Genomic DNA, 26,281 nt, shown 5'->3' on the forward strand with positions numbered 1-26,281 from the left:
GCATGAAATTAATTAATATTATCAGAATTTTAAGATCTACCTCCTTCCTAGGCAATGAAATTAGCAGTAGGGGGAGGGGGGAAGATTCACATTCTTGTAAAGAGAAGTTGAAGCAGCCACCCATTAATAGCAAAGCTACCTCCTATCACCAAAGTGTTGCTCACCAGAAAATACCATGCTCTGACAAACCAACAAACTTCATTAACTATAGCAGAGTCACGTTCCTTTATAACTGTTCTTCAAATACGAAATGTTACCAGAAATGAAAGCAAATTAGGGCAGACTTCTACACATACATTCGCACAAAGATAAATATGACAGGAGGAGATTGTCTAATTCTGCATTCTAATTTTCAATTTCACGCCTTCAGGAGGGCTTGCCAGTTTTGATCAAAAGGGGGGAGGGAGTGAGGTGGTAACAGATTTCATTGGTATCCAATAAAAACAGTTCATGTTGGCTTCTAATATAGCACAGTTCAACACTAAGTGAGTCTGAAAAAAAAAAAAAAGAAAAACCCTGGGGAAGTCATTTCAATATGTACAAGGAATAAATCAGCAGAACAAGATTCTGAGATAGGTTGTGTACAGCAGTTGTGGCTTATAAAACATACCAGTCATTTGTACCTGGCGAGTATAAAGAGAATCAAGGACTCAGATGACTTTACAACCAAGGAAGTGCAGAAGGCACCAACAAATTAGGACAAAAAATTCACATTTTCTACATTAAAAAAAAATTACAATCTCACAGATATCTTTGAAGACAAAGAAAAATTCAAAGTCCTCTGAAGAGTGAGAAGGAAGAAATATGAAATGAAATTCAACTGTGAAAGTTTTACTTCACAAGACCAATTTTCTTGGCTTCTGTTTCGTATATTAATAACCTCCACATTTTGACTATAAAAACTTCTGCTTCTTCATCTAGTACCTACAAGAAAAAAAGACACAGCACGTGTGAACAAGCGATCAGCAGCAGTGCTCACAGTGACGAGCACAGAGAGGGTTATCTACTTACAGGACACTCACCTTCAATCAAGAAACTTACAGGAAATCTCCGTTTTTTAAGAAGTGTATTAGGTAGCACACATAAACTACAAACATTTTATTCATCAACTCCAGAGTTTACAAACACTAACAACAGCAATTTGGATCCAAAATTTACTGTAACTTCTACTTATGAATTTTATCTTAAGAGGTAACAGCACTTATACATAAGCTGGAAAAACTGCTGCCTAGAAGAACATATGCTTATCATAAAAAAAAAAAAAACAATAACTTCGGAAGAACTTGGTCTTGTCCAACATTTAGCTATGACATTATAAATGACACAGAAATAAACATAAGTATGTACAACATTTTAAAAATGGCTTTTTGGATACAAGAAAGCAAAGCTCATCATCACCACAGGAAACAAGACTACTGAAGATAAACCCAATTATCTATCAACTTCTGAGTCGAGTGCCACTCTGGCACACGCACTACTTATCTTCTACGCAAAGGTTGGCCATCTCCGTTTTCTTCTAAATAAGACAGCTAACCTAAACTGCAGGGCATCATTTCCTTGGTGCGCAGTGACCTCACGCAGCAGGTCTGCACTGAGGCAGTTAAGAGCAGAAATTGAGAGAACTGGATCTGTAGCCAAACTTCAAAGGATCAAATCCCATTTCTACTTCTTAGTAATTATATCCCTTTGGGTTACCTAACCTCACTGAACCTCAGTCCCTTTGTATACTGGAGGAAATATAACTACACTGCAAAGGTACTACTACCAGGAAATGTGGTACTCTGAAAATAAATACTAAGTACCCAAAAGAAGAAAATTTTTCTTAGTTTCTCAATGTTGCAAACTGTGCACCAGAAATGACCACAGGTTTAAAATACACAGAAGCATTAATTCACATAGACGTGATAATTGAGAAATAAAATAGGGGCACAAAATGAAACCAAAGTTCATTCAGGGCAAAGGTTCTATTGTTTATCCTACTAGCACAATGTTAGTTGCACTTTTTGCGTGGGGTAGTAATACCTAGCTGTGGGTGACATTAACCTCTTCCAATGCATATTCAAATGTTAGTTGAAAGTTTCTCAAATCAACATATGCACGAAATTAATAAAATTTATCAATCAGGTTGCTGATAAAAACATTAAAGCTGCTGATGGCAGTTGAGTACTAACTTACCATAGCAACATCATCTAAAATGCTCTGAGGTGAACTGTGAGCCATAACCTAAAGAAAATGAATATAATTTGTCATGTTCCAAAATAAACAAACATAGCAAACAGACAATAAACGTTCCCAGATGAAACCTTCACATTCACATGAGACTTCCCATGGCTTAGGAAAACTCTTCATTAATTTTTTTAAAAGGTTTCTTCATTTGGGAACTGGCATGATGGCTCAATTGGCTAATCCTCCCATTGCAAGTGTGGGGACCTTGTATGGCCACAGGTTCATATCCCGGCAACCACACTTCCCATCAAGCCCCTTGCTTGTAGCCTAAGAAAGAAGGAGGATGGGCCAAAGCCTTGGCACCCTGCATCCATGGGGGAGACCTAAAAGAAACTCCTGACTTCAGATCGGCAAATTTACAAAGAAAGGAGAGACAAAACATTCATTTGCTGGTTCACTCTCCAAATGGCCACAATGGCTGCAACTTGGTTGGTTCAAGGACAAAAGCCAAAGCATGTGAGCCAGCTGCAGCTAGCAGAGAATCAGAAGTGGAACCATTGGTCCCATGTAGAACGCTAGCTCCAGGAGCCACAGGCTTGACATACAATGCCATAGCATAGGTCCACGAGAAAACTTCAAGGAAAGAGTGAGCCCAGCAGGCCAGATAGGGATGACTACTGCATTTATTTGAAAGGCAGGCTTACACAGAGAAGGTGATACACAGAGACAAAGATCTGCTGGATTTTTTTTACTTCCTGAATGGCCACAATCCAGGAGCTTGGAGTTTCTTCCAGGTCTCTCACATGGGTTCAGGGTCCCAGACAATAAACAGGAAGCCAGATCAAAAGTGGGACAGTCAGAACACCAACCGGCACCTACATGTGCAGCTAGCACTGGCAGGCAAGAATGAGCCTGTGAAGCCATCATGCCAGCCCTTCTTTATAACATGTTTAAATTTGGAAACCTTAATCACTATATGCTCTATCTCCTAATTCAAACTCAAACTTGACTTGTACATCTTGACATAAATGGAGCCTTTACTGTAATAACCATTACCTTTCAGAAGACAAATGGGAGGACATATAGAGGGTAATGGTCAAAACAAAAATAAAACTGAATCAGAACTGGAGAAGCTGGGATACACGCCAGTGACCATAGCTGATGTCAACTCAAGATTCTGTTGATCATATTCAAGGTCTTCAAAATGTTCATACAAAATGGACATTCTGAGAAAATTTGGAAGAAGCTTAAAATATACACCACGGCCCAATGCAGTAGCCAAATGGCTAAAGTCCTCACATTGCATTTGCTGGGATCCCCACTCCATGTTCCAGCTGCCCCACTTCCCAAATAGCTCCCTGGCCACGGCCTGGGAAAGCAGTCGAAGATGGCCCAAAGCCTTGAGATCCTGCACCTGCATGGGAGTCCCAGAAAAAGCTTCTGACTCTTTGCTTCAGATCAGCTCAGCTCCAGCCTTTGTGTGCACTTACAGAGTAAACCAGCAAACGGATCTTTTTGTCTCGACTATCCATAAATCTGATGTTCCAATGAAAATAAATAAAATTTTTTAAAAACTTCTTTTGCAACAAAATATTTTTTTTCAAAAATCGTATATGAAACATAATTATTAGATTTGCCTAAGACAGAGACAGAGAGGAGAAATACAGACAGTCCAACTGCTGGTTCACTTGCCACACATCAATGATGCTAGATCTTAAAAAAAACACGACAAAACAATGAAGACTAACCTTGGAACAAACAAAATCAACTAACGTAGCTTCTTCTTCACCTATGTATTCTATGATTTTCTTATTAATCCAGGGTCTAATCCGTCGTTCCATCAGTATCTATGAAATAAACCAGTATTATTATTATTCTTTTTAACCAAACTTATTAAGTCCTACAAATCTCAGACTTAAGAGTAAAATCAACTATGCTCATTAAAAATTTTAGAACAGGCAATAATCAAGACAATCATTTCCTTGTAATCTGTTAAGATGTTAAATACTGAAACACTAACACTAATTTTCCCAATAACAAATTCCTTGGCCAAGGCATTTATTAGCTGTCAAAATTCTTCACACAATGATGACCATCCTTCTTTGCCATCAATACAATTACATCATTATATCAACCAGCTTCCTCATAACATTATGAAATGCAATTTGTACTTACAGAATCTACAATTGACCAATCCAGCGGATAAGCAAATAGCTCAGGCTTGGCTGTAGGAATTTTCTCAATAAGACTTTTAATGTGTTTACGTTTTTCTTCAGTGTTCACAGTTCCTTTGGTGGCATTCTTGTCATCTTCACCATAATCCAAGGGAACCAGCTTCCTTTTTCGAGGGACATCGTCACTGTCTTCATCGTCAAATTTGTTAAACACACTATCTACAGCTAGTTTCTTTCTCTTCACAGAATTAGGCTGTCCAGGACTGTTAGAAGCACCTATAGCAAAAACACTGCTTTAGCTCAATGTCTAAAACAACAAAATTTACAACCTACCATCCCCAAAAATGTGTAAAAAACGTATTTCCACGAATCTCAGAGAAAATTCCCAACTAAAAAAATCAACTCACTACTCACAAGTGCTAGAAAATTTAACTTTTCACTTCTTCACAGAACACAGGCAGCTGCAGATTTAGGAGCACCATTAGAACTATGAAAACAATCGTGAGCTAGAAAGGCATTGTGAATAATTTTCTAACTACCTACTATCACATTAACAACACTTTTATTTTTTCTTATAAAGTAAAACAGGAGCATGTGAAGGTCCACATACCCAGTTTCAGACTTAGTCCTATTTTTGGCCTGTGCTCCTCGGGCTGCTGCTGGTCGGGTGAGTTCTCGTGAGGAATGATGATCCCGCAGGGAGACTCATCCCCAGGAGTGTTGGGAGTCGCGTTGCCACTGGCAGAGGAGACTGACGGGGCAGAGCTGATGGGCCTCAGCGTGGGCTTGAGACAAGGTTTCTGTTCCGGTTCCTCCTCCTCTTCCATAGGTTCCTCTCGTTTTTCTTCTTTTTCTTGTTTTTCTTCCTCCTCCTCTTCTGATTCTGGCTCTTGTTTAATTTGTGGTTGTCTACGTCGCTCGGCCTCTTGTTCCATCTGCAACAAAGCAAGCCACTCTTAAGAGACTACGTTGTACTTGATTCAACTTACACTGGCTTTACATTACTATTTTAAAGTTTACCTTTTTGTTTTTGATTAGTACTAATGTAATGCTGTCTCCTTCTATAAGCAGAAAACTAAGAAATCTTTTGAATATACTAGGAACTAGGAAACTCCTCAGAAAGAAACAATGTATTTGTTAAAGAAATTATATCCAGGTAATAACAAAATGTGGGGCCAGTTCCACTATATGTCTCTCTCCGTCATCCTTTCTCTTTATTTATACTTTTAATATAAAAAATTTCCAATACCACACCCCCAAAAACCCAAAAACATAAAAGGAAGTTCAACCGACAGCTTGATAACATATCAATATTTGCTCTTCATAGGCAATTTGTAAACCTGGTATTTACATTTGTATTCATAAACACCAGGGGGAAAATGGAGTCAAAAGTTTATGCCAAAATAATAGCGTGGTGCAGTGGTACAACACGCCAATACTCTATTCTACTGCAAACAACAGAAACCCATATGGTAGTCAATTTGCACCCCGGCTGTTCCCTTTCCCATTCATCTCTGCTTTTGCCTTGGGAAAACGGTAGAGGATGGCCTGAGGCTTTGGGACCAAGCACCCAAGTGGGAGACCCAGAAGAAGCTCGTGGGTGCTGATCAGCTCAGTTCTATTGTGGCCATTTGGGGAGTGAACGCATAGAAGGCTGCTGGCTCTGTCTCTTCTTGTCACTGTAAATCTAACTTTCTAATAAAAATAATTTTTAAAGAATACCTCTCAAACATAAATGATACTAGAATTGTATCCTAATCATATAAAACATTCAAACTTGTACATGGCATATTATGAAGTCACAAAGAATTAACAATGACTACTCTAAAGGCATTCAAATATTTTGTGGAAGAATGAAAACAAACATTCCTCAAATAATGTTTCCATGCTAAAACATAGACTGACAGTATGTCTTGATGGTAAAAGTATGGAGAAGACATTACAGAAATAAGTTAATAAAATCCTCTTGGAAGGTTGTAAATAACTTAAAAGCACAGCGAAAACCAAAACCAAAACCAAAACCAAACAAAACCAGCATTCACATTACAGTCCCACTCAGAATATTTAAGATCTGGGGCAAATACATGTAGTAATATAATTTTGTTGGGTTTTTTTAAATTTTTTGTTACACTTTTCTAGAAACTGGGATTTGCCCCCTCAAAATCCTTCCCCCTCAACTTAATTTCCCCAAGTTGCTACAATAGTGCAGTCCTTTATAACCTGGTAACATTTTTAAAATGATCACAGCACCTGCACTGATTACAAACAGGTCCAGCACAACGGCACAAGGTGGTGTCTTAAACAACTGATATATATATATATATATATTTTTTTTTTTTTTTTTAATTTAAAAGGTGGCGTTGCAGAAACAGGGGCAAAGATAAAGATCTTAACCTGCTGGCACACTGTCAAGACAGCCCCAAATACAGGACTGATGCAGACTGCAGGCAGATGCCCCGGAATACCTTCTGGGTCTCCCATGGGTGGCAAGGGCCCAAGTGTGTGCACCATCTTCCAGTGCTCTCCAAGGAGCACCAGCTGCTTACAACTGGATCAGAGAAGCACAGCAGCCACAAGATGAACTGATACAGAACAGCAGCAGCAAAACGAGTGGCTTAGGACAGTGCACCACAACACCAGCCCCTGACCCCATGTTAACCACTCAGCACAATCACAAGTTTCTAAACACCTTTACCAATAACTGGGTCTTCAAATAGCTTCAATACTGTTTACAAATATTGTCTAAACTTTCTGTGTGTTCATATAAGTACTTGCTTTCACAAGAAAAAAATGTTTCATTTTGAAAAACAAAAGAAATGTAACAAGATGGCTTATGTTAATGAAAATCACGCATAAGCAACAAAATTTTGACAAATTTCGGGCCTGACAGCGTGGCCTATCGGCTAAAGTCCTCGCCTTGAACGCGCCAGGATCCCATATGGGCGCCAGTTCTAATCCCGGCAGCTCCACTTTCCATACAGCTCCCTGCTTGTGGCCTGGGAAAGCAGGTGAGGGCGGCCCAATGCTTTGGGACCCTGCACCCATGTGGGAGACCTGGAAGAGGTTCCTGGTTCCCGACCTCGGATTGGCACAGCACTGGCCGTTGTGCTCACTTAGGGAGTGAATCATCGGACGGAAGATCTTCCTCTCTGTCTCTCCTCCTCTCTGTATATCTGACTTTGCAATAAAGAATAAATAAAATCTTTTTAAAAAAAATTTTTTTTCACAATTTCTTTTAGATTCACAATATAGTAAGACAACAAGACACTTAAGATGGTGTAAATCATTATACACTCATATTTCTAAAAAAATAAAAATTCTGGGGTAGGCATTACGATACAGTGAGTTGTTAACTTGCATCTTGAGATGTCCTAGTATCAGAATGCTCAATCTAGTTCCATTTACTAAATTTCTGATACAGTTGCTGCTAATGCACTTGGCAGGGAGCAAAGAATCAAGTGTTTCGGACCCTGACCCACACGTGGGAGCCTGGAAAGGAGTTCAGAGCTCCTGCTCAGGCTGTCCTCATCCTGGCTGTTTTGGGCCTTTGAGAACTTATCCATCAGGGTCCAGTGCGATGGCCTAGCGCTTAAAGTCCTTGCCTTGAACACACCGGGATGCCATTTGGATGCCAGTTCTAATCCTGGCAACCCTGCTTCCGCTCCAGCTCCCTGCTTGTGGCCTGGGAGAGCAGTCGAGGACGACCCAAATCCTTGGGACCCTGCATCCACGTGGGAGACCTGGAAGAGCTCCTGTTTCCCGGCTTCAGATCAGCACGGTACCGGCCATTGCGCTCACTTGGGGAGTGAATCATCGGACAGAAGATATTCCTCTCTGTCTCTCCTCCTCTATATATATCTGACTTTGCAATAAAAACAAGAATAAATCTTTTTTTTTTTAAAGGTTCAAGGGTTTTTTTTTAATAAAGATTTATTCATTTTATTACAGCCAGATATACACAGAGAAGCAGAGAGGAAGATCTTCCATCCGATGATTCAATCCCCAAGTGAGCCGCAACGGGCCGATGCGCGCCGATCCGATGCCGGGAACCAGGAACCGCTTCCGGGTCTCCCACGCAGGTGCAGGGTCCCAAAGCCTTGGGCCGTCCTCGACTGCTTTCCCAGGCCACAAGCAAGGAGCTGGATGGGAAGTGGAGCTGCCGGGATTAGAACCAGCGCCCATATGGGATCCCGGGGCTTTCAAGGCGAGGACTTTAGCCGCTAGGCCACGCCGCCGGGCCCAAGAATAAATCTTAAAAAAAAAAAAGTTATCCATCAAACGCAAGCATACTCCCTCCCCATGATGCCCCAGCTCTGTCTTTTAAAAAGCAATTTTTAAGGCACTAAAACCTCCCATATGCAAACACATTCTTTTCACTATGAAGTATATTTTCCCTTGCTGAGTAGTAAACTGAAAGTTGGTTTCAAAGTGATGTGATGATCTACAGCAAAATCTTCACATCCAATATAGCATCTTACCCTCTGGAGCTCTGCATCCGGGTCCGGGTGTCCTTCTGCCAGGAGACGCTGCCTGATTTCCTCCAGCTCTTCCTTCTCTCTCTTCCTATCTCGCTCATCAGCTTCCATTTCCTTTTCCCTATCACGCAGCCTTTTCTGAAGAGCACTTCCTCTGCAAAGGTAAATGATAAAGGGCCACATTTAGTTTTCAGAGCATCAAGCATTATACCCAACGCATCCACAGCACCTTTTTTAAAAGAAAAAAAATCATGTGAAGAGAATGACTGGCTTAATGTTCATTATCCATAAAAGGTACACATAATGTGTCCACCACATGTTTACATGTAAAAAGCAATCAAGTCTTAATTACCATGTTCCTTTTCAGAGTCTAAAACAAATTTACAAGGTAGCTTTAAGGGGATGAATGGAGATCTAATTTCCTGGATACATGGGGGAAAAACAATATCAATACCACTAATAATTATGTTTCTTAACTCCACTCACTTCCTTGTAGAAAAATTCCAGAAGAAGCAGTACAGAATACATAGCAAAGATTCTCTACCTGGCAGTTAAGAATGTTTTGGTGGGCCCGGTGGCGTGCGCCTAGCGGCTAAAGTCCTCGCCTTGCACGCTCTGGGATCCCATATGGGCACCGGTTCTAATCCTGGCAGCTCTACTTCCCATCCAGTTCCCTGCTTGTGGCCTGGGAAAGTAGTCGAGGACGGCCCGAAACCTTGGGACCCTGCACCTGTGTGGGAGACCCGGAGGAGGTTCCAGGTTCCCGGCTTCGGATCGGCGCAGCACTGGCCGTTGCAGTCACTTGGGGAGTGAATCATCGGATGGAAGATCTTCCTCTCTGTCTCTACTCCTCTCTGTTAATCCGACTTTGTAATAAAAATAAATAAATCTTAAAAAAAAAAGATTTATAAAGAATGTTTTGGAATGTGGGAGCTATGCACTGCCATATGATAGTTTTTAAAATTTATTTTCATTGGAAAGGCAGATTTACAGAGAGGAGACACAGAAAGATCTTCCATCTGACAGTTCACTCTCCAAATAGCTGCAACAGCCAGGGATAAGCCAATCTAACAGGAGCCAGTCTTTTCAGGGTCTCCCACAAGGCTGCAAGGTCCCTTGGCTCTGGCTCGTCCTTTTCTGCTTTCCCAGGCCACAAGCAGGGAGCTAGATGGGAAGTGGAGCTGCCGGAGCATGAAGCATCACTCATATGAGATACCAGTGCTTGTAGGCAGGGGCCAACTGAGCCATCACTAGCCATAGTCTTCGATAATTTTAATGTCTTTCAGGCTTTTTTCTAGATGAAATTCCCACCTTTGGCATGCTTCCAATTTATCTTGGTATTTCAAATTTAAGTGGTTTAGATCCAATGTACTGATATTTTATGATATATCACATATAAGTTGATAATATATTATATACTGATATATACTTCCATATTATAAATTATATATTACATAAATTGATACATAATGTATAAATATATGTATCAATTAATATATGTATCTCAAACGCCTTCATTACACGGGCTTCATGTAAAACATGAGACACACAAAATGGTTATCAAGCAACATCCTATGGAATATTCAGTGTGAATAGCAGGTATCAGAAGAAAACAATTTTACAGAAAGTTATTAATGCTAGAATGGGAGTAGTTTAAACACTATAGAGTGGCAGGTGGTATAGCACTCTGAAACCCAGGTCCACTTTAGAATGTTTGAGTTCATGTCTCAGCTCTACACAAGCCTGACTTCCTGGTGACACACACACCGTGAGGCAGTAGCTGGTAGTATAGCCTTCGGCTTCTGTCCCCAGGATGAGAGAACCACATGGAGCTCTCAGTTCCTGATCCTCTCTGGCTCACTCCTGGTTATTATAGGCATTTGGTGAATACAACCACAATAAAGTGACCTCCTTTTAAGGAAGGAAAAACCAAAGCACTAAATAAAATAAAAGAAAGGAAAAAAACCTCATGGAGAACACAGGTGACAAAAGGCAACCAGAGTCCTCGCTTCATAGTGATACAAACGTGGGGAGGGATGGAGGAAAGTTGGGAGAGAAGGCAAAGACAGGAAGATGCTATTCTCTGGTTCACTCTAGATGAAATCAACAGCTGTGGCTGAGCTAGGCCAAGACCTGGAGTCAAGAGCTTCATGTGGGCCTCAGATTACTGGCTAACTTCTACTGCTTCAGCGGGGAGATGGCACTCGGCTGGAACCAGGACTTGAACTGGTGCTCTTATGGCTTGACCCACAATACATTACTTTTTATTCATGTATAAATTCTCTGAATACTTGAAGACAAAATTTTTTAGACAAGCCTAGGTAGTCATAAAAGTTAGTCACTGCAGCCCCACCAAGCCTGTTCTGCAACCTATCCTGGTTGTCACATCTGCCAGTGCATGCTAGCAACTAGCCCAAACACTCCACCCCCAGCCTCAGTTCTTGCGCTCACCAGCAGGGACTGCGTCCTGACAGAGCAGTTCCCCAAGCTGCTCCACCAGGTGACCATCCAGCCGCAGCTCTTGCACACTCTGGTGGGATCTTGGCCCAGCCTGACTGGCCCACTTGCGGTCCCAGCATTCACTGGAAGGTACACCAGTCCTACCAGACCAGCCCACACCCATTCTGGATCTTACCGGTGGGTACTACAGCCAGTCCCGTCTGCCCCACCCCAACTCGGCTCTCACGTGGTTCAGCAGATGGTTCACATGGGCATACATCCCTTCTCAACTATGTAAACATCATCAAAAATAAAATACATTTATTATTAAAAACTTTGAAAACTATGCAGCAGTGGGTCCAGGACGAAATGTGAAATCCTATTTAGTGCAGTTGATAAACGTGTATTATCTGACAGCAGGGAAAATGTAGCAGATTAAAAGCTGAAGATATTAGTTTATAAACAAGATTGCTTTACCTGTAATATTTAGGATCATCTCTATCATCATCATAATCTTCTAAGAATTCTTTTAGTCGCTTAGCTTCCTTCGCCTATGAGGAAATGAAGGATACATTTAACATACAAGACAATGGGATGATTCCTTCCCCCACCCAAGAACAATTTCACTTATCCACATTACTTACACTTCATGGACCTCATATGTTTCATATCAAATGTGAATCACATAAGACATTGTTTAGCTTTCACTGGCAAAACAAGGAACTTTAGCACTTAGCCACGAAACGTAAGACTAACCATGCCTTTCAATCAAATAAATGAATCTTAAAAAAAAATAAAAAGGGAAGGAAAAGAAAACAAAATAGCAATTAAGGATGACAACGTCTCAAATTGAAGTGACTGAGGGCTTGTTCCCAGTTGTAGCTACTGATTCCAGTTTCTGTCAGGGACTCTACAAAGATGGAGTTGAGGAGGGGGGAAAGGGGAGGCAGAGTCAGAGATTTTCCACGAACTGGGTCCCTCCCCCAGTGCCCACGGCCAGGGCTTGGCCGGGTCAGGACAAACCCAGACACTAGCACTCCACCAAAGTCTTCCTCCCGTATGGTGTCAGAGGCTGAAGAAACTAGATGATTATTCTCCGCTATTCCAGAAAAGTTAACATCAAACCACATCAGAAGCAGGGCAGGCAAAACTCAGACTGGCACTCAGACAAGGAATGCTGGTATTACTTACCAACCACCAACCCAAAAGATTTTTACTTCTGAAATTCTTACAGTATTGTAAAATATTAAAAAAATTAAAATGAAGGCTTTTCAAACAAATCATACAGCTCATCATAAACAGCCATGATATTGCCAAAGGGAGTGTAAACACTGACACAAAGCAATGAAAGTATCAGAAAAATACCTATTGTGATATGAATTTTCTGTTGTCTCCAATACCCCAGTATACAACGGCACAAAGTGAATATGGCATGAGAACTCTGATGGGATTAACCTAGTGCTTCATAAAAAAGCCTTCAGGGTGCATTAGCATGAAGGCAGTCCAGGTCTGGAATCTGTACTAATGCAGGATATGGTGTTCCAAGTGCCAGCTCCCTACAGAATATTCTATAAATCCGACAAACACGGGCTGCAATCATGACACAGCAGGCTAAATCTCCATTTTCATGTGGACTTTGGAACAAGTCCTGGGCACTTCACTTCCTACCCATTTAACCCGTAATGTGCCTGGGTAAGCAGCTCAGGATGGGCCAAGTCCTGGGCACCCAGCACTCAAGTAGGAGACACAGAGGCTACAAGCTCCTGGATTCAGATGTCCCCAGCTCTCCGACTACTACAGCCACTAGAAGAGTGACCCAGTGACTCAAAGATCTCTGATTTCTCATTAAAAATAAATAAATCTTCAAAAAAATTCTGTGACTTACTTTCATTTACAATTCATAGGAAACACCTGCTGTACTTATATTTGTAATCTGTAACTTACCATCTCTCTTCTCCTTTCTTCTTCTCTTTCAGCCTCCTTTTCATATTCCCGAGTTTTCTTCCGTTCCCTGATTTCCCAATTTTTAAGGCGCTAAAAAAAGTGTGGGGGGGGAGTTTTAGCAATTTGGATAAAGGATTCAACACCCTTTTAACAGACCTAAATACACTAGGCTTTAGAAATAAAGATCCCTTCTTCAGTTTACCTCTTGATAAGCAGCTTCTTTCTCTCGGAGTTTTCTTTCAAGTTTTCTTCGCTCATATGCATCTTCCTCATCTTCTTCTCGGTCTCGCTTCTTGTCTTTCTCTCTCTCTCGCTCCCGTTCCCGCTCTCGTTCTCTCTCTCGCTCCCGCTCTCTCTCTCTTTCCCGCTCCCGCTCTCTTTCTCGTTCCCGCTCCCGTTCCCTTTCACGGTCTCTGCTCTTTTCTCTACAAAAACCAAAGATTTCAACTGAGTTTTTGTTTTCTTATAAACACAAAGGGAAAGGAAGCCTACAACACTAAGAAACACTAGAAACAGAATTAACCATTTGTTGTATCTATCAGCTAGACAAAAACGGTCTAATCTCAAACCTCAACTACACTCTAAAGTCAATGATAACCATAATTAGAATAGAAAGTAAACAGAACATAAACATATTGAAAGGAATGAATAACACTTAATAAGGGTCCAAATAACTAATTTTATATAACAGTGTACAATAGGAAAAATCAAAATCGCTAATTCTCCCCAACATACAAGACTAATGAGCAAGTCAGAGACTGTCAACCCCGTTAGTGCTCCATCCCCGCGCTCTGGAAATCCTGACCTTCAGGGAGAAACCAACCAGAGTTGAAAACTGTTACTTCACCCACATCCACCAGGCAAAGCCTAGCACCCAGAAAACCTAACATCACAGACATGTGAACTGGTGAGCTCTAGTTCTAACAACGCCCTTCGACAAAGCCTTACCTCGATCGACTCCGATCCTTATTTCGATCCGAGCTCCGTTCTCGATCCCGGTCCCGGTCTCGCTCGCGCTCCCGGTCCCGATCTCGCTCCTTGGTCCGGTCACGATCCCTATCTCGGTCTCGTTCCCGCTCCCGTTCCTTCTCCTTCTCTCGTTCACGTTCTCTTTCCCTTTCTCGTTCCCGTTCTCGCCTTTCTCGTTCCCTTTCACGCTCCCTCTCTCTTTCTCTCCGTTCTTTCTCAATTTCCTGTCTTTCTTTTTCCTTTTTGCCTTTCTCTTCTTCCAGTTTCTAGAAACCAATAAAAGTACTTTTAGAGTCATCTCTGTAGCTTCAGTATTGAGATTTCCCAGCGCAATGCCCAACATTGGCAACAAAAACATCAAAACCACTGGCAGTTTAATATTAAATACTTGTGGTTTTACTTGACAAATTAAACTGAAACAGTCACAAGACTTGATAATTTCGTGCAAAACCATATACTCTACACAGACCAAGAGTTAACAATCTTAAATGCTGAGGTATTGTATCAAGTGTGGCTGGCCACTCAATGACAACAATGTGGAACGACCATGAGGAAATGCAGTGGTTCATAATAATTTCTAGAAATCCAATCACTTGGCTAAACATTGATTTTGTTCACTGTGTATTTCTGTGCATCAGTGGGACCACTGATGGCAGCTATAAGCTGATATCCCACACCAGCTTAGACTTTTAAAGGGGTAGGTGAAGAAACAATGTTGGTCACCATAATGCAGCTAAAGAATCCGCCCTCTGGTTTACCCTCCCTCCAAAAGTAACAAAACCTGAATTCAGCCAAGACTTCTGCTTTACAGAAATGTTACTCCCACATTGAGACAGACAGCCCACCAAATACAGAAACTTTCAAGTCAATTCACTTCAAGCAAAATATACATTGTAATATTTTCATTTTAAACATTAAAAGCAGCATTATGCCCATTATGCCTGTAAAATACTAAAATATATTTACAATGATAAATCCATCCTTGGAAGGAATGATTGTGTATTAACTTACAGATTCTGTGCTAGGACATGGATCGCCAACACTGGATTAACCTTCCCTACAAGCTATGTTTCTGGGAGGAAGAGCAAGTACATGGTTCACAAATAAACCAAATAACAAGAGCAGACCAAGTTTGTACCCTGACAAGATTACCAATGTACCACATGGATTCCACACAAAGAAAAAAAAATATACCCCAAACAGGTAAAACAAACAAAGCCAATACACATTTATCCTTTTGGTGCCACGTTTAGTTTCACTGGAATGAAATTTAAAGTGTAACAACAAAATGTGCAGTTTTCTTTTCTCAATAATGTATAGCATTTAAAACAACTTTAAAAAGCAATCTTACCTTTCAGATACTCTTTCTGTCTTCCTCATGGAATAGAGAACTGATAGAGGATTATGAAAGAAAAGCTAATGTATGAGAGAGCAATATATTCAGTTGCTGTGCCAGTCTAAATCAAAGTAAAACACAGGCAAAGCCATTCCTGAATATATTGAAATTACAAAGGGTAAAGATAAGAAATGATTTAAAAAAATAAAAATAAAATAATAATACTAATAATAATAATAATAATAATAATAAAGAAGACAGAAACGAAAAACTATTATGGGGGCAAATCTCATTCCTGAAATAGTTCTTACATAATATCTGTGCGATAAAATGAAGCCTAACTACATATAACTTACCTCAAAGTCATACACTTTTAAAGAAATGTATTTACTTGAGATTGATACTTACAGATTATTTTAGCTGTTCCACTATTAATTTCTTTTCCAGAAATCCTTCATTTTTTTTTACTCTTCCTTATTTTACTGTGCTATTATTCTATTATGCAAGTAAACAATCTACTTCAGAACTCTCACTTCAAGTTTGGTTCTAAGTGAATGAAAAAGTGACTGAATCTGATCTATACTGAATGTTCATAAAGTTATTACATGCTATATACATATGCAAAAACATTTATACAGCATAAATGTGTGTATTTTTAGAGTGACTGGAGAAATAGGAAATGAGGCGAGTGTAAGAAATGTTAAGGAAGTAATGAAGAGAAAGGACAGATTTTAAAGAATCATAAATCTTACCTGATACTCTCTTCAGACTCATCCGTGCTGTAAATGGACGCCCCCTGCCACGCTGATACCCTGACAGTCTGTGCTTATTTAATAAACTCAAACCAAAACATGCAAAGGTTCACTGAGCTCATTTTTTTAGCTGGAGTTTCAAATACCCCATTAAGCCATAACACCCAATATAAATAATTTTTCTTTTTCCTTTTCCAAACACACTTTACAATTCCAAGCATTCCCCTTAGCGAAATAATACTGAGGCAGTGAAATGCCCAAGAGGTTCTCAGACTCGCAAGAGTATCTTTTGCATTAATTTTTAAAAACATGATTTATTCATAACCAATAAAGAACAGGGTCTCACAAATAAACAAAAACAAAAGGGGATAAACCACACACAACTATATATAATTTTTAAGTGTACTCAGTGCTAAATTTAAACATTGAATCTAACCAAAACTGTTCCTCTAAAATGACTTCGCACACACCGCAATTTTGACTCTCGAAACTAATTTTGGGATAATTCTATGTGTTTATAGGCAAAATTCATTCCTGAAGAAGCCATATGTGTGAGCTAGGGCCTGGCGTTTGGATAATATGTGTTTAACAGCACTGATTCATTGATGCTTGACTTATTGAAAGCAATGAGGAAAAAATCAGATTCATAAAAAAGAAAATGAATACTTAACGTTTCGCTGATCTCTGTCCCAGAATAAGAGTCAATAACATCTTATTATTCTGCCATGAAAACACATATAACGCAGTGTTTACACTTTCCCATCCATAATATCAGCGAACATTCACAGATGCAGTCATGGAGAGAAGCTTTCAATGGGCAAAACTCATGAGTGGGTTTAAAATGCACAAATACCATTTCCAAGCCAGTTACCCCTTTGCATATTTTTCTGAGGGGGCATCCATAAATATAATAAAAAACAGAAGCTCATACTTACATCCTATTCCTTGTTACTTTCCAAGCTGAGAGTTTCATCTTGCATTAGTCACCATATGATCTCTATCATAATGGTGGGGGTCAATGAATAGATTAGCTTTATGGGAATTTACAGTTCTTCCATGCATCTAAAATTTGGTAAGTCTGGTACCACTGACCTACTTTTTAAAATCTCCCCCACTCAACTTAAATCTACACAAATATAAATCTTAAACCTCAGCTCTAAAGAAAAAAGGAAATTTCCTAAGACTAAGTTAATTAACTGCCCCCAAAAATACACTATAGTGTATGTTATCCTGCTGTCCCCGACTCCAAATCTGATCTTGATGTTTATGTTGTAATCTAAAAATAAATTTAACTTGTATTCATAGTGAAGTGAGATGGCTGCAGAGTAGTCAGTAAGTGGAAAAAATTAAGTACAGCATGTCAAGGACCACTGTAAAATGGCACTGGTTTCCTGTTTCTTTGTTTCTATCTAAATATCAAACCTACAAAAGGCATTTAAAATTATATTCTAATGTAAAGTTGATTTTCTTGTCTGTTTTCTTTGGTTTCTGCAAAAAGTCTAGATTGGAATCAAGTGAATAAACAAGAATATTACCTTGTGTGTGTCTCTGAACTTGCTGATCTCTCGGGATATCAGGTCTCTTTTGTCTTCTTCCATTTCTATAGCATTTATATCCTCCTAAAAAAAACCAAAGGCAGCAGGAAGAAATGAATAAAACACCAATTTAATAATTTGAAAAAATCAGATATTTTGTAATAGTCTTACAAAAAAATGAGAATAAACAAAACATTTACGGTAATACCTAACAAGCTAAAGTTCAGAAAAAGTCAGGGAAAAAAATTGGCAACTGTCAATAATCAAAGGCTTTCCCAAAGCCCACAATTTAAACAAACCTTAGTGATGAGTGGATAAGGGATCAAAGGGGCCACTGGAAATCGGCGAAAAATCTGCGGAAAAATCCACAAAACATAAAAAATAAAAACAGTTTATACCACTCGTATTTTATTATCTATGCATCTGTACTGTAAGCAAGACAAAACTCCCATGCGCTAATTCTCTTGAGATGTCTCTAAGTACCTGCACCCACCACTTCCTCCAATCACACTCAAACAAAGGATGATGACAGCTGCAGAGTAGCAGGGTCTTGCCTGTGATCTTCCCCAAGATACAGTAAACATGGGCCCGGCAAGATAGCCTAGCGGCTAAAGTTCTTCCCTTGCATCCCATATGGGCACTGGTTCGTGTCCCGGTGGCCACGCTTCCCATCCAGCTCCCTGCTTGTGGCCTGGGAAAGCAGTCAAGGATGGCCCAAAACTTTGGGATCCCGCATCCACATGACACCTGGAAGAAGCTCCTGGTTTTAGACTGGCTTAACTTCAGCCTTTGCTGCCACTCAGGAAGTGAGCCAATAAATCTGACTTTCCAATAAAAAATAAATCAATCTTCAAAAAACATACAGTAAACAATCACCTACTAAACGTGCCTGTGATTTCTACCATATGACAAGACTTCACGGATTCTGTTTAGCTGCTATTTCCCCTTCCAACTGATGTAAAAGAATAGCAGCCAAGGGGCTCGGCAGCGTGGCCTAGTGGCTAAGGTCCTCGCCTTGATCCCATATGGCCGCTGGTTCTAATCCCGGCAGCTCCACTTCCTCTCTATCTCTCCTCCTCTCAGTATATCTGACTTTGTAATAAAAATAAAATAAATCTTTAAAAAAAAAAAAAAAAAAGAATAGCAGCCAACTCTACAGAAAGCAACTGCCCAATCCCTGCGTGCCCTCACTGTGGATCAGTGCCAGGGACAGCAGATCACCAGACGGCGTTTTACAACCAGATTAGGAAGATCCAAGACAACTGGTAAAAATTATGTGGCTATCTGGCAACAAAGAAAACTTTAGATGTCTCTAAAGAGGCACTGAAATCCCAAAAAATATGATCCATTAATCACCCTTGATAACTTGATCCACACGATTTGCAGCGTAGTTTCTAATGGCATGTAAAAAGGCACTTAAATTTCATGCAAACTATTGTTAACTTTTGTGCAAAAATTTTGAAATCATGCACTTAGGGGTGGGAATAACAATTTCCCATGTTCTCTCTGAAGATCCCTCATAGCACAGGGGTACTAAATACTTCCCATTTTTAAACATCATTCATCCCCCATAATCTAACCCAGCTGAATCCAAGAAGCTGATTCTTTCACCCTTAACTCCCTACGCTTCCATTGGCTTATTGGGACAGAAAGGCTACACTTGATTCCCTGGGGAGCACTGCTTCCTCTAGCACTACTCAACCGCGGGTAAGTTCCACATCATTACTGTCATGGAGGGAACTGAGACAGAACATCTTATGGGGAGGCAGCTAAATAGTAAGCAATTCCTGCAAATCTTCACTGAGTAAAAGCTGCCTTCCTGCACAGGCAGAATGACTACCTTACCTTACCCCTTTATTACCAATTATAACGTTATTGTAGAAACATTTTTCTTTCTTTAAATAACCTAAACTTAATTAACATGTAATAGTGAGTCTTCATGATAGTGTATTCCAAAAGCAGAAAATGAGAACACTTCACACACAGAAAACACTGTGCGGGGGGGGGGACACCTCAGTAGTGTGGCATAGCACACCAAATGTCCTCCTGAGGCACTGGCATCCCGTATGGGTGCCAGTTTGTGCCCTGGATGCTACATTTTCAACCCAGTAATTTTTGATGGTCTGGAAAAGCAGCAAAGGATGATCCAAGGCTTTAAGCCCCTGTGTCACATGGAAAAACAAGAAGAAACCCCAGGGTCCCACCCTCAAATCAATCTAGCTCAATCACAATCATTGGGTAGTAAATGAAGAGATTGAAGAATTCTCTCTCTCTGTAACTTAAAAGTACAAAATAAATCAGTCTTTAAAAACCTGGGCCCAGTGCAATAGCCTAATGGCCAAAGTTCTTGCCTTCCATGCACCGGGATCCCATATGGGTGCCGATTCTAGTCCCGGTGGCCCCACTTCCCATCCAGCTCCCTACTTGTGACCTGCCAAGGCAGTCAAGGACAGCCCAAATCCTTGGGTTCCTGCACCCATGTGAGAGACCTGGAGGAAGCTCCCGGCTCCTGGCTTCTAACTGGCTCAATTGGGGCCATTGTGCTCACTTGGGGAGTGAACCATCGGATGGAGGTTCTTCCTCTCTGTCTCTCCTCCTCTCTGTATATCTGACTTTGCAATAAAAATAAATAAATCTTAAAAGAGGGGAAAAAAAAACAAAGCCCTGAGCTAAAAAAATGAAGATAATATAAAAATTCCTTGAATATGTTTTAGAGTATTTTCATGGAAATAACGTATTTGTAATATTTTTAAAGGATACCACATCATTTTTAAGATTATTCAAAAACAAATGAGTTTAAGAAAACCAAATTTCCCTTTGAACTTGCATATTACTATAAATTCTCCTCGGGCCCAGCGGCGTGGCCTAGCGGCTAAAGTCCTCGCCTTGAACACCCCGGGACCCCATATGGGCGCCGGTTCTAATCCCGGCAGCTCCACTTCCCATCCAGCTCCCTGCTTGTGGCCTGGGAAAGCACTCGAGGATGGCCCAAAGCTTTGGGACCCAGCATCCGTGTGGGAGGCCCGGAAGAGGTTCCAGGTTCCCGGCATAGAATCGGCGCAGCACCAGCCCGTTGCGGCTCACTTGGGGAGTGAATCATCGGACGGAAGATCTCCCTCTCCATCTGACTTTGTAATAAAAATAAATAAACTTTAAAACAATAAATAAATAAAAATAAATTCTCCTGAAACTGCTTTCTCTTCCAAGTGACAATATAATCACAGCTTCAGAATGACATCATATGAAAACACACTGCCGGAATACATACGTCCTCCTTCTTTTCCTTCTTCTTCTTCCTGGGGTGAGAGTCAGATTCCTGTGAGGGGGCATTTAGCTCACTGGAATATTCACGAATTAAAACTTCAATCGCCCCTTTAATCATCTGATCTCTTCGCTTTGTTTCTTCATCTAAAGCTTCTTCATCATCATTACTGACAGTTTCAGGCCTGGCATTCTTTAAAAGGAAGAAAAAAATTGCAAATTCAGGGTAAATAAAAATCAAGGTAAATTTTAATAAAAGAATTAAAAAACACGCATTCACCAAATATCTAATCCTAGTAAAAGGATAAAAAAGGATAAAGCTAATCTATAGGGGTTGGTGCAGTCTCTCTACTGGCTAATCCTCTGCCTGGCATTGCTGGCATCCCCATATGGACACCAGGTTGTGTCTCGGATGTTCCACTTCCCATCCAGTTCCCCGACTGTAGTTTTGGGAAGCAACAGAGGATGGCCCAAAACCTTGGGCCCTTGCACCTGCATGGGAGACCTGGAAGAAGCTCCTGGCTCGTGATCAGTTCAGCTCTGACCAGTGTAGCTGTTTGAGAACTAAAAGAATGTATGGAGGATCTGACTCTTCTCCTCTCTGTAGATCTGCATTTCCAGTAAAAATAAGAAAATCCTTAAAAAACACACAGAAAAATAAACATCATTTAAGATACTGATATTTGCCATTTTCTCTTGCTTCTCTCAATTGCTAAATCTTGGCCCCTCGTCTCACACCATCATTAACAGTTTAATTGAAACACATAATCTCGGGCCCGGCACGATGGCCTAGCAGCTAAAGGCCTCGCCTTCTATGTGCTGGGATCCCATATGGGCGCAGATTCTAATCCCGGCAGCTCCACTTCCCATCCAGCTCCCTGACTCTGGCCTGAGAAAGCAGTCGAAGACAGCCCAAGACTTTGGGACCCTGCACCCGTGTGGGAGACCCGGAAAAGGTTCCTGGTTCCCGGCTTCGGATCTACACAACACCGGCCATTGCGGTCACTTGGGGAATGAATCAACAGATGGAAGATCTTCCTCTCTGTCTCTCCTCCTCTCTGTATATCTGACTTTGTAACAAAAATAAATAAATGTTTAAAAAAAAAAAAAAAAAAACAGAATCTCTCATTTTCTAGGTACACTTTCAAATTAAAAAAAATCTAAAAATACTTAAATGAGTTATGTAATGCAAGCAAAATACAATTTTAAATACGCCATAAAAGCCACTATGCAAAATAAGCAAAAGTATGCATAGATTATACAAACAAAATATACTAGTTGGTAATACTCACCAAATGCAAATATCACTTATCAAGTGCTGAAACACTGATTTCTGTATTTCTTGCAGCTTTCTACAATTTGTATAATTGAGGAATACCACTTACAAAAACCATAGACATACACACTAAGTACTCCAAATACTGCAATATTCTTCTCCTTGTGACTTGCAAATTTAACATTAAAAAAAATAAAACCACAACATTTACATAACACTTCTCTCAAATAGTTGATATCTTATAATAATAAATCAGTAATCATTTAAAACAGTTTTAATTGTTAACTGTGTCACTGTGAGAAAAGAAAAATTACTAGCTTCTAACATGCTACTAATTTCACATCTGTGTTTTATTCTATGTGCCCGGGCTATAAGGGCTAAACCACTTCAAACCACAAAGAAAACATACAGAACAATCATTAACTTTCAGTTACTTTGAACTCCTTCTTATTCAAAACACATTAAAGGGGTATCAGTATGACAAACCAGCAACAAGAAAAGCAAAGAAAAATGTATGTAAACTTGGTTCTAAGTTGACATCACATACAGAGATACCCACATATTTTATGCCACATCCAGGGTTCTGGTCACAAACTATGCAACTGTAATGAACGCAAGTTTCATGTATTATGGTTTCAAACCGTACCACGTGCACTGTGACAGCTGCTTCCCAGTGATAAATATTCAACATCTATTTCTTAAATAATTTCATTCAACAAACTGTAATAGACTGTGAGGGCAGATAAGTAGCAAAAAGGGTTCAGCTTCTGCCAGAAACATCACGTCCAATATGAGAACTAGGATCTTCTCCCACTGCGCCACTTCTATCTGGCTAGCTGGGAGACACAACTCCTGTCTTCTGCATCACCCAGGACACAAAAGATTTCTCACTGCTCTCCCCATTTCTCTATAAATCTACCCTGCAAACAGAAATAAACTGTTTGGGCCTGGCACAGTCGCCTAGTGCCTAATGTCCTTGCTTACATGAGGCAGAATCCTATATGGGTGCCAGTTTGTATCCCAGTTGCTTCATTTCCCTTCCAGCTCCCTGCTCGTGTCCTGGGTAAAAAGTCAAGGACGGGCCAAAGCCTTGGGACCCTGCACCTGCATGAAAGACCAGGGGGAGGAAGCTCCTGGCTCCAGGCTTCAGATTGTCTCAGCACTGGCCGTTGCAACCACTTGTGGAGTAAACCAAGGGGCAGAAGATCTTTCTGTCTCTTTCTCTTTAAATCTGACTTTCCAATATAAAATAAATCAGTCTTTAACACAAATAAATAAGGTGTGTGCTAAAGAGAACAAAATTCAAAAATAAGAAAAAAGACAAGCATTGTTTTTAAAATTTATCTTCTTGTCCAATTTTCTGGTAGCCAAATATCCACAATGGGTATAGGTTAGGCTGTAATTAAATGTACTAAAATTACCTACTGGGGGAGGCGCTGGTTTGAGACCCAGGTGCTTCATGTCTGATTCAGCTTCCTACTAACAGGCCTAGGCAAGCAGTGGAAGATGACCCCAAATGCTTGGATCCACATGGGAAACCCGAAGGAAACTCAGGGTACTCCTGGCTGCATCTGGCCACTGACACCATTCAAAGAATGAAACAGCACACAGACAATTTCTCTTGCTTGCTCTCTCTAACAACACCTCAGGTAAAATAAATAAAATAAATCTCACAACAAACAAACAGGTGCACACCACCAGGAAATGTCCCGCGAATGCATGGCCTGACCATGAAGCATATACTGTAGAACCAGGCTACCCCCATTGCTGACTCGAGAGAAGGAATGAACAACATATCCAGGTGTGTATTAAAGGCCAGACAACAAGCTGCTCTAATGCAACAGAACTCAAACACCTCCTCAACGGGTGGAAAGAGAAGGGAGCGTAGCACAGCACTTCAGGCCATGTTCTACTGAAGAACCTACACACACTGAAGCGGATATGCACAACCAACAGGCCGTAGAACTTATACAGAGAAAACAAGGAAAAGCCCCTGCGAGGACAGATGGAATATACCACCTTTTACAATGACCATGAGGAGATTCAACCATAAGGTGGCATGATAGACCATTTCTGTACCCAAAAATGAACTCAGACTGCAGAAAAGGAATAGCGCATCCTCTTCCCTGACCCACACACCACCTATCTTCTACTGCTCCTCCCCTCTCTATCAGAGGCCAACAGGGGTCTGCAATTACTATCCATCACCTCTGTAATGAGAGGATGGTATTGCTATAAATAAATACATAAACTAACTAACTAAAAGGAACACTAAAGGCCTGCCTTGATGCCCGAATTGGCTAAATCCTCCTCTTACACACACTGGGAAACCAAGCAGTAGCTCTTGTCCCAGATGCTCCACTTCCCTTCCAGCTGCCTGCTTGTACCTGTGGAGGCAGTAGAGGATGGTCAAAAGCCTTGGGACCCTGCATGTATGTGGGGAACCTGAAAGAAGATCCTGGCCCCCAATAGGCTCAATTCTGCCTCTGCGGCCATTGGAAGAATGAATCAGCAAAATACCTTTCCATTTCTCCTCTCTGTAAATCTGATTTGCCTCTCCAAGAAAAGTAAAAAAATTTAAACCGGGCCCAGCGCAATAACATAGCGGCTAACGTCCTTGCCTTGAACGTGCCAGAATCCCATATGGGCACCGGTTCTATCCCCAGCAGCTCCACTTCCCATCCAGCTTCCTGCTTGTGGCCTGGGAAAGCAGTCAAGGACGGCCCAAAGTCTTGGGACCCTACATCCGCAAGGGAGACCCAGAAGAGGCTCCTGGCTCAGCTCCAGCCATTGCGCTCACTGGGGAGTGAACCATCAGAGGGAAGAGCTTCCTCTCTGTCTCTCCTCCTCTCTGTATATTTGCCTTTCCAATAAAAATAAATCTTAAAAAATATTTTAAACAAAAAAATTTTAAGAAGTTTTTATTTTTATTGGAAAGTCAGATTCACAGAGAGAAGTGACAGAGAGAAAGGTCATCCATCCGCTGGTTCACTCCCCAAGTGGTTGAAGCAGCCAGAGCTGAGCTGATGCAAAGCCAGGAGCCAGGAAGCTTCTTCTGGGTCTCCCACACTGTTGCAGGGTCTCAAGGCCTTGGGCTATCATCCACTGCTTTCCCAAGCCACAAGCAGGGAGCCAGGAGGGAAGTGAAGCAGCCAGGATACAAGCTGGCACCCATATGTCATTCCAGTATATGCAAGGCAAGGACTTTAGCCACTAGTTTACTATGCTGGTCCCGGTAAATAAATAAATTAAAAAAACAGTGTTACGCTGACTTTTTGCTTCTGTTTAATGAACAGTTAGAAGAAAGAGAAAATGACAAAGTATCAGTTAATAGAAAAAGCAATATCTGAAAAATGTCAGACATTTTCATTTGGTTTTTGTATTTATCTCTTTTTTTTAAGATTAATCTTATTTGTAATGGAAAGGCAGATATACAGAGCAGAGACAGAGAGGAAGATCTTCAGTTCAATGAATCAGTCCTAAGTGACCACAACGGTCAGGATCCAGGAACTCGAGGTGTCCCACGTGGGTGCAGGGTCCCAAGGCTTTGGGCCGTCCTTATCTGCTTTCCCAGGCCACAAGCAGGGAGCTGGATGGGAAGTGGAGCTGCTGGGATTAGAACCGGCATCCATTTGGGATCCCGGAGCGTTCAAGGCAAGCACTTCAGCCGCTAGGCCACCGCGCTGGGTCCATCCCTTTATTTATCTTTGATTTACACAAAGAAGGAGAAAGAGAAACAAAGAGAAAGTTCCTCCATACTAAGTCACTCTGCAAATTACCACACGGCTGGAGTGTAACTGATCCAAAGCCAGGAAACAGGAGCTTCTTCTCGGACTCCCATACAGATGAAAGGTCCCAAAGGCTTTGGTCCATCCTCTACTGCTTTCCCAGGCTACAGATAGGAGCAGGATGGGAAATGATGCAGCTAGGACACGGACTGGCGGCCACATGGGA

General features: G+C 41.0%; 1 protein-coding gene across 1 annotated transcript in view; it reads right to left on the reverse strand.

The window, feature by feature from the left end:
• Positions 1-217: 217 nt before the first annotated feature.
• RBM25 (RNA binding motif protein 25) overlaps positions 218-26,281 on the reverse strand; it is a 43,455-nt gene continuing 17,391 nt past the window's right edge. The window contains exons 7-19 of the mRNA XM_004584419.3: positions 21,059-21,244; positions 18,090-18,143; positions 17,791-17,874; positions 14,147-14,433; positions 13,401-13,623; positions 13,199-13,288; positions 11,732-11,805; positions 8,819-8,969; positions 4,951-5,275; positions 4,342-4,616; positions 3,915-4,013; positions 2,176-2,223; positions 218-924 (exon numbers count right to left, since the gene is read on the reverse strand). Of these exons, the coding sequence (XP_004584476.1) occupies positions 832-924; positions 2,176-2,223; positions 3,915-4,013; positions 4,342-4,616; positions 4,951-5,275; positions 8,819-8,969; positions 11,732-11,805; positions 13,199-13,288; positions 13,401-13,623; positions 14,147-14,433; positions 17,791-17,874; positions 18,090-18,143; positions 21,059-21,244 (1,989 nt within the window). The 3' untranslated portion in view covers positions 218-831. The remainder of the gene's footprint in view (positions 925-2,175; positions 2,224-3,914; positions 4,014-4,341; positions 4,617-4,950; positions 5,276-8,818; positions 8,970-11,731; positions 11,806-13,198; positions 13,289-13,400; positions 13,624-14,146; positions 14,434-17,790; positions 17,875-18,089; positions 18,144-21,058; positions 21,245-26,281) is intronic.

Source organism: Ochotona princeps, chromosome 26 (assembly GCF_030435755.1).
Source record: "Ochotona princeps isolate mOchPri1 chromosome 26, mOchPri1.hap1, whole genome shotgun sequence".
Classification (NCBI taxonomy): domain Eukaryota; kingdom Metazoa; phylum Chordata; class Mammalia; order Lagomorpha; family Ochotonidae; genus Ochotona; species Ochotona princeps.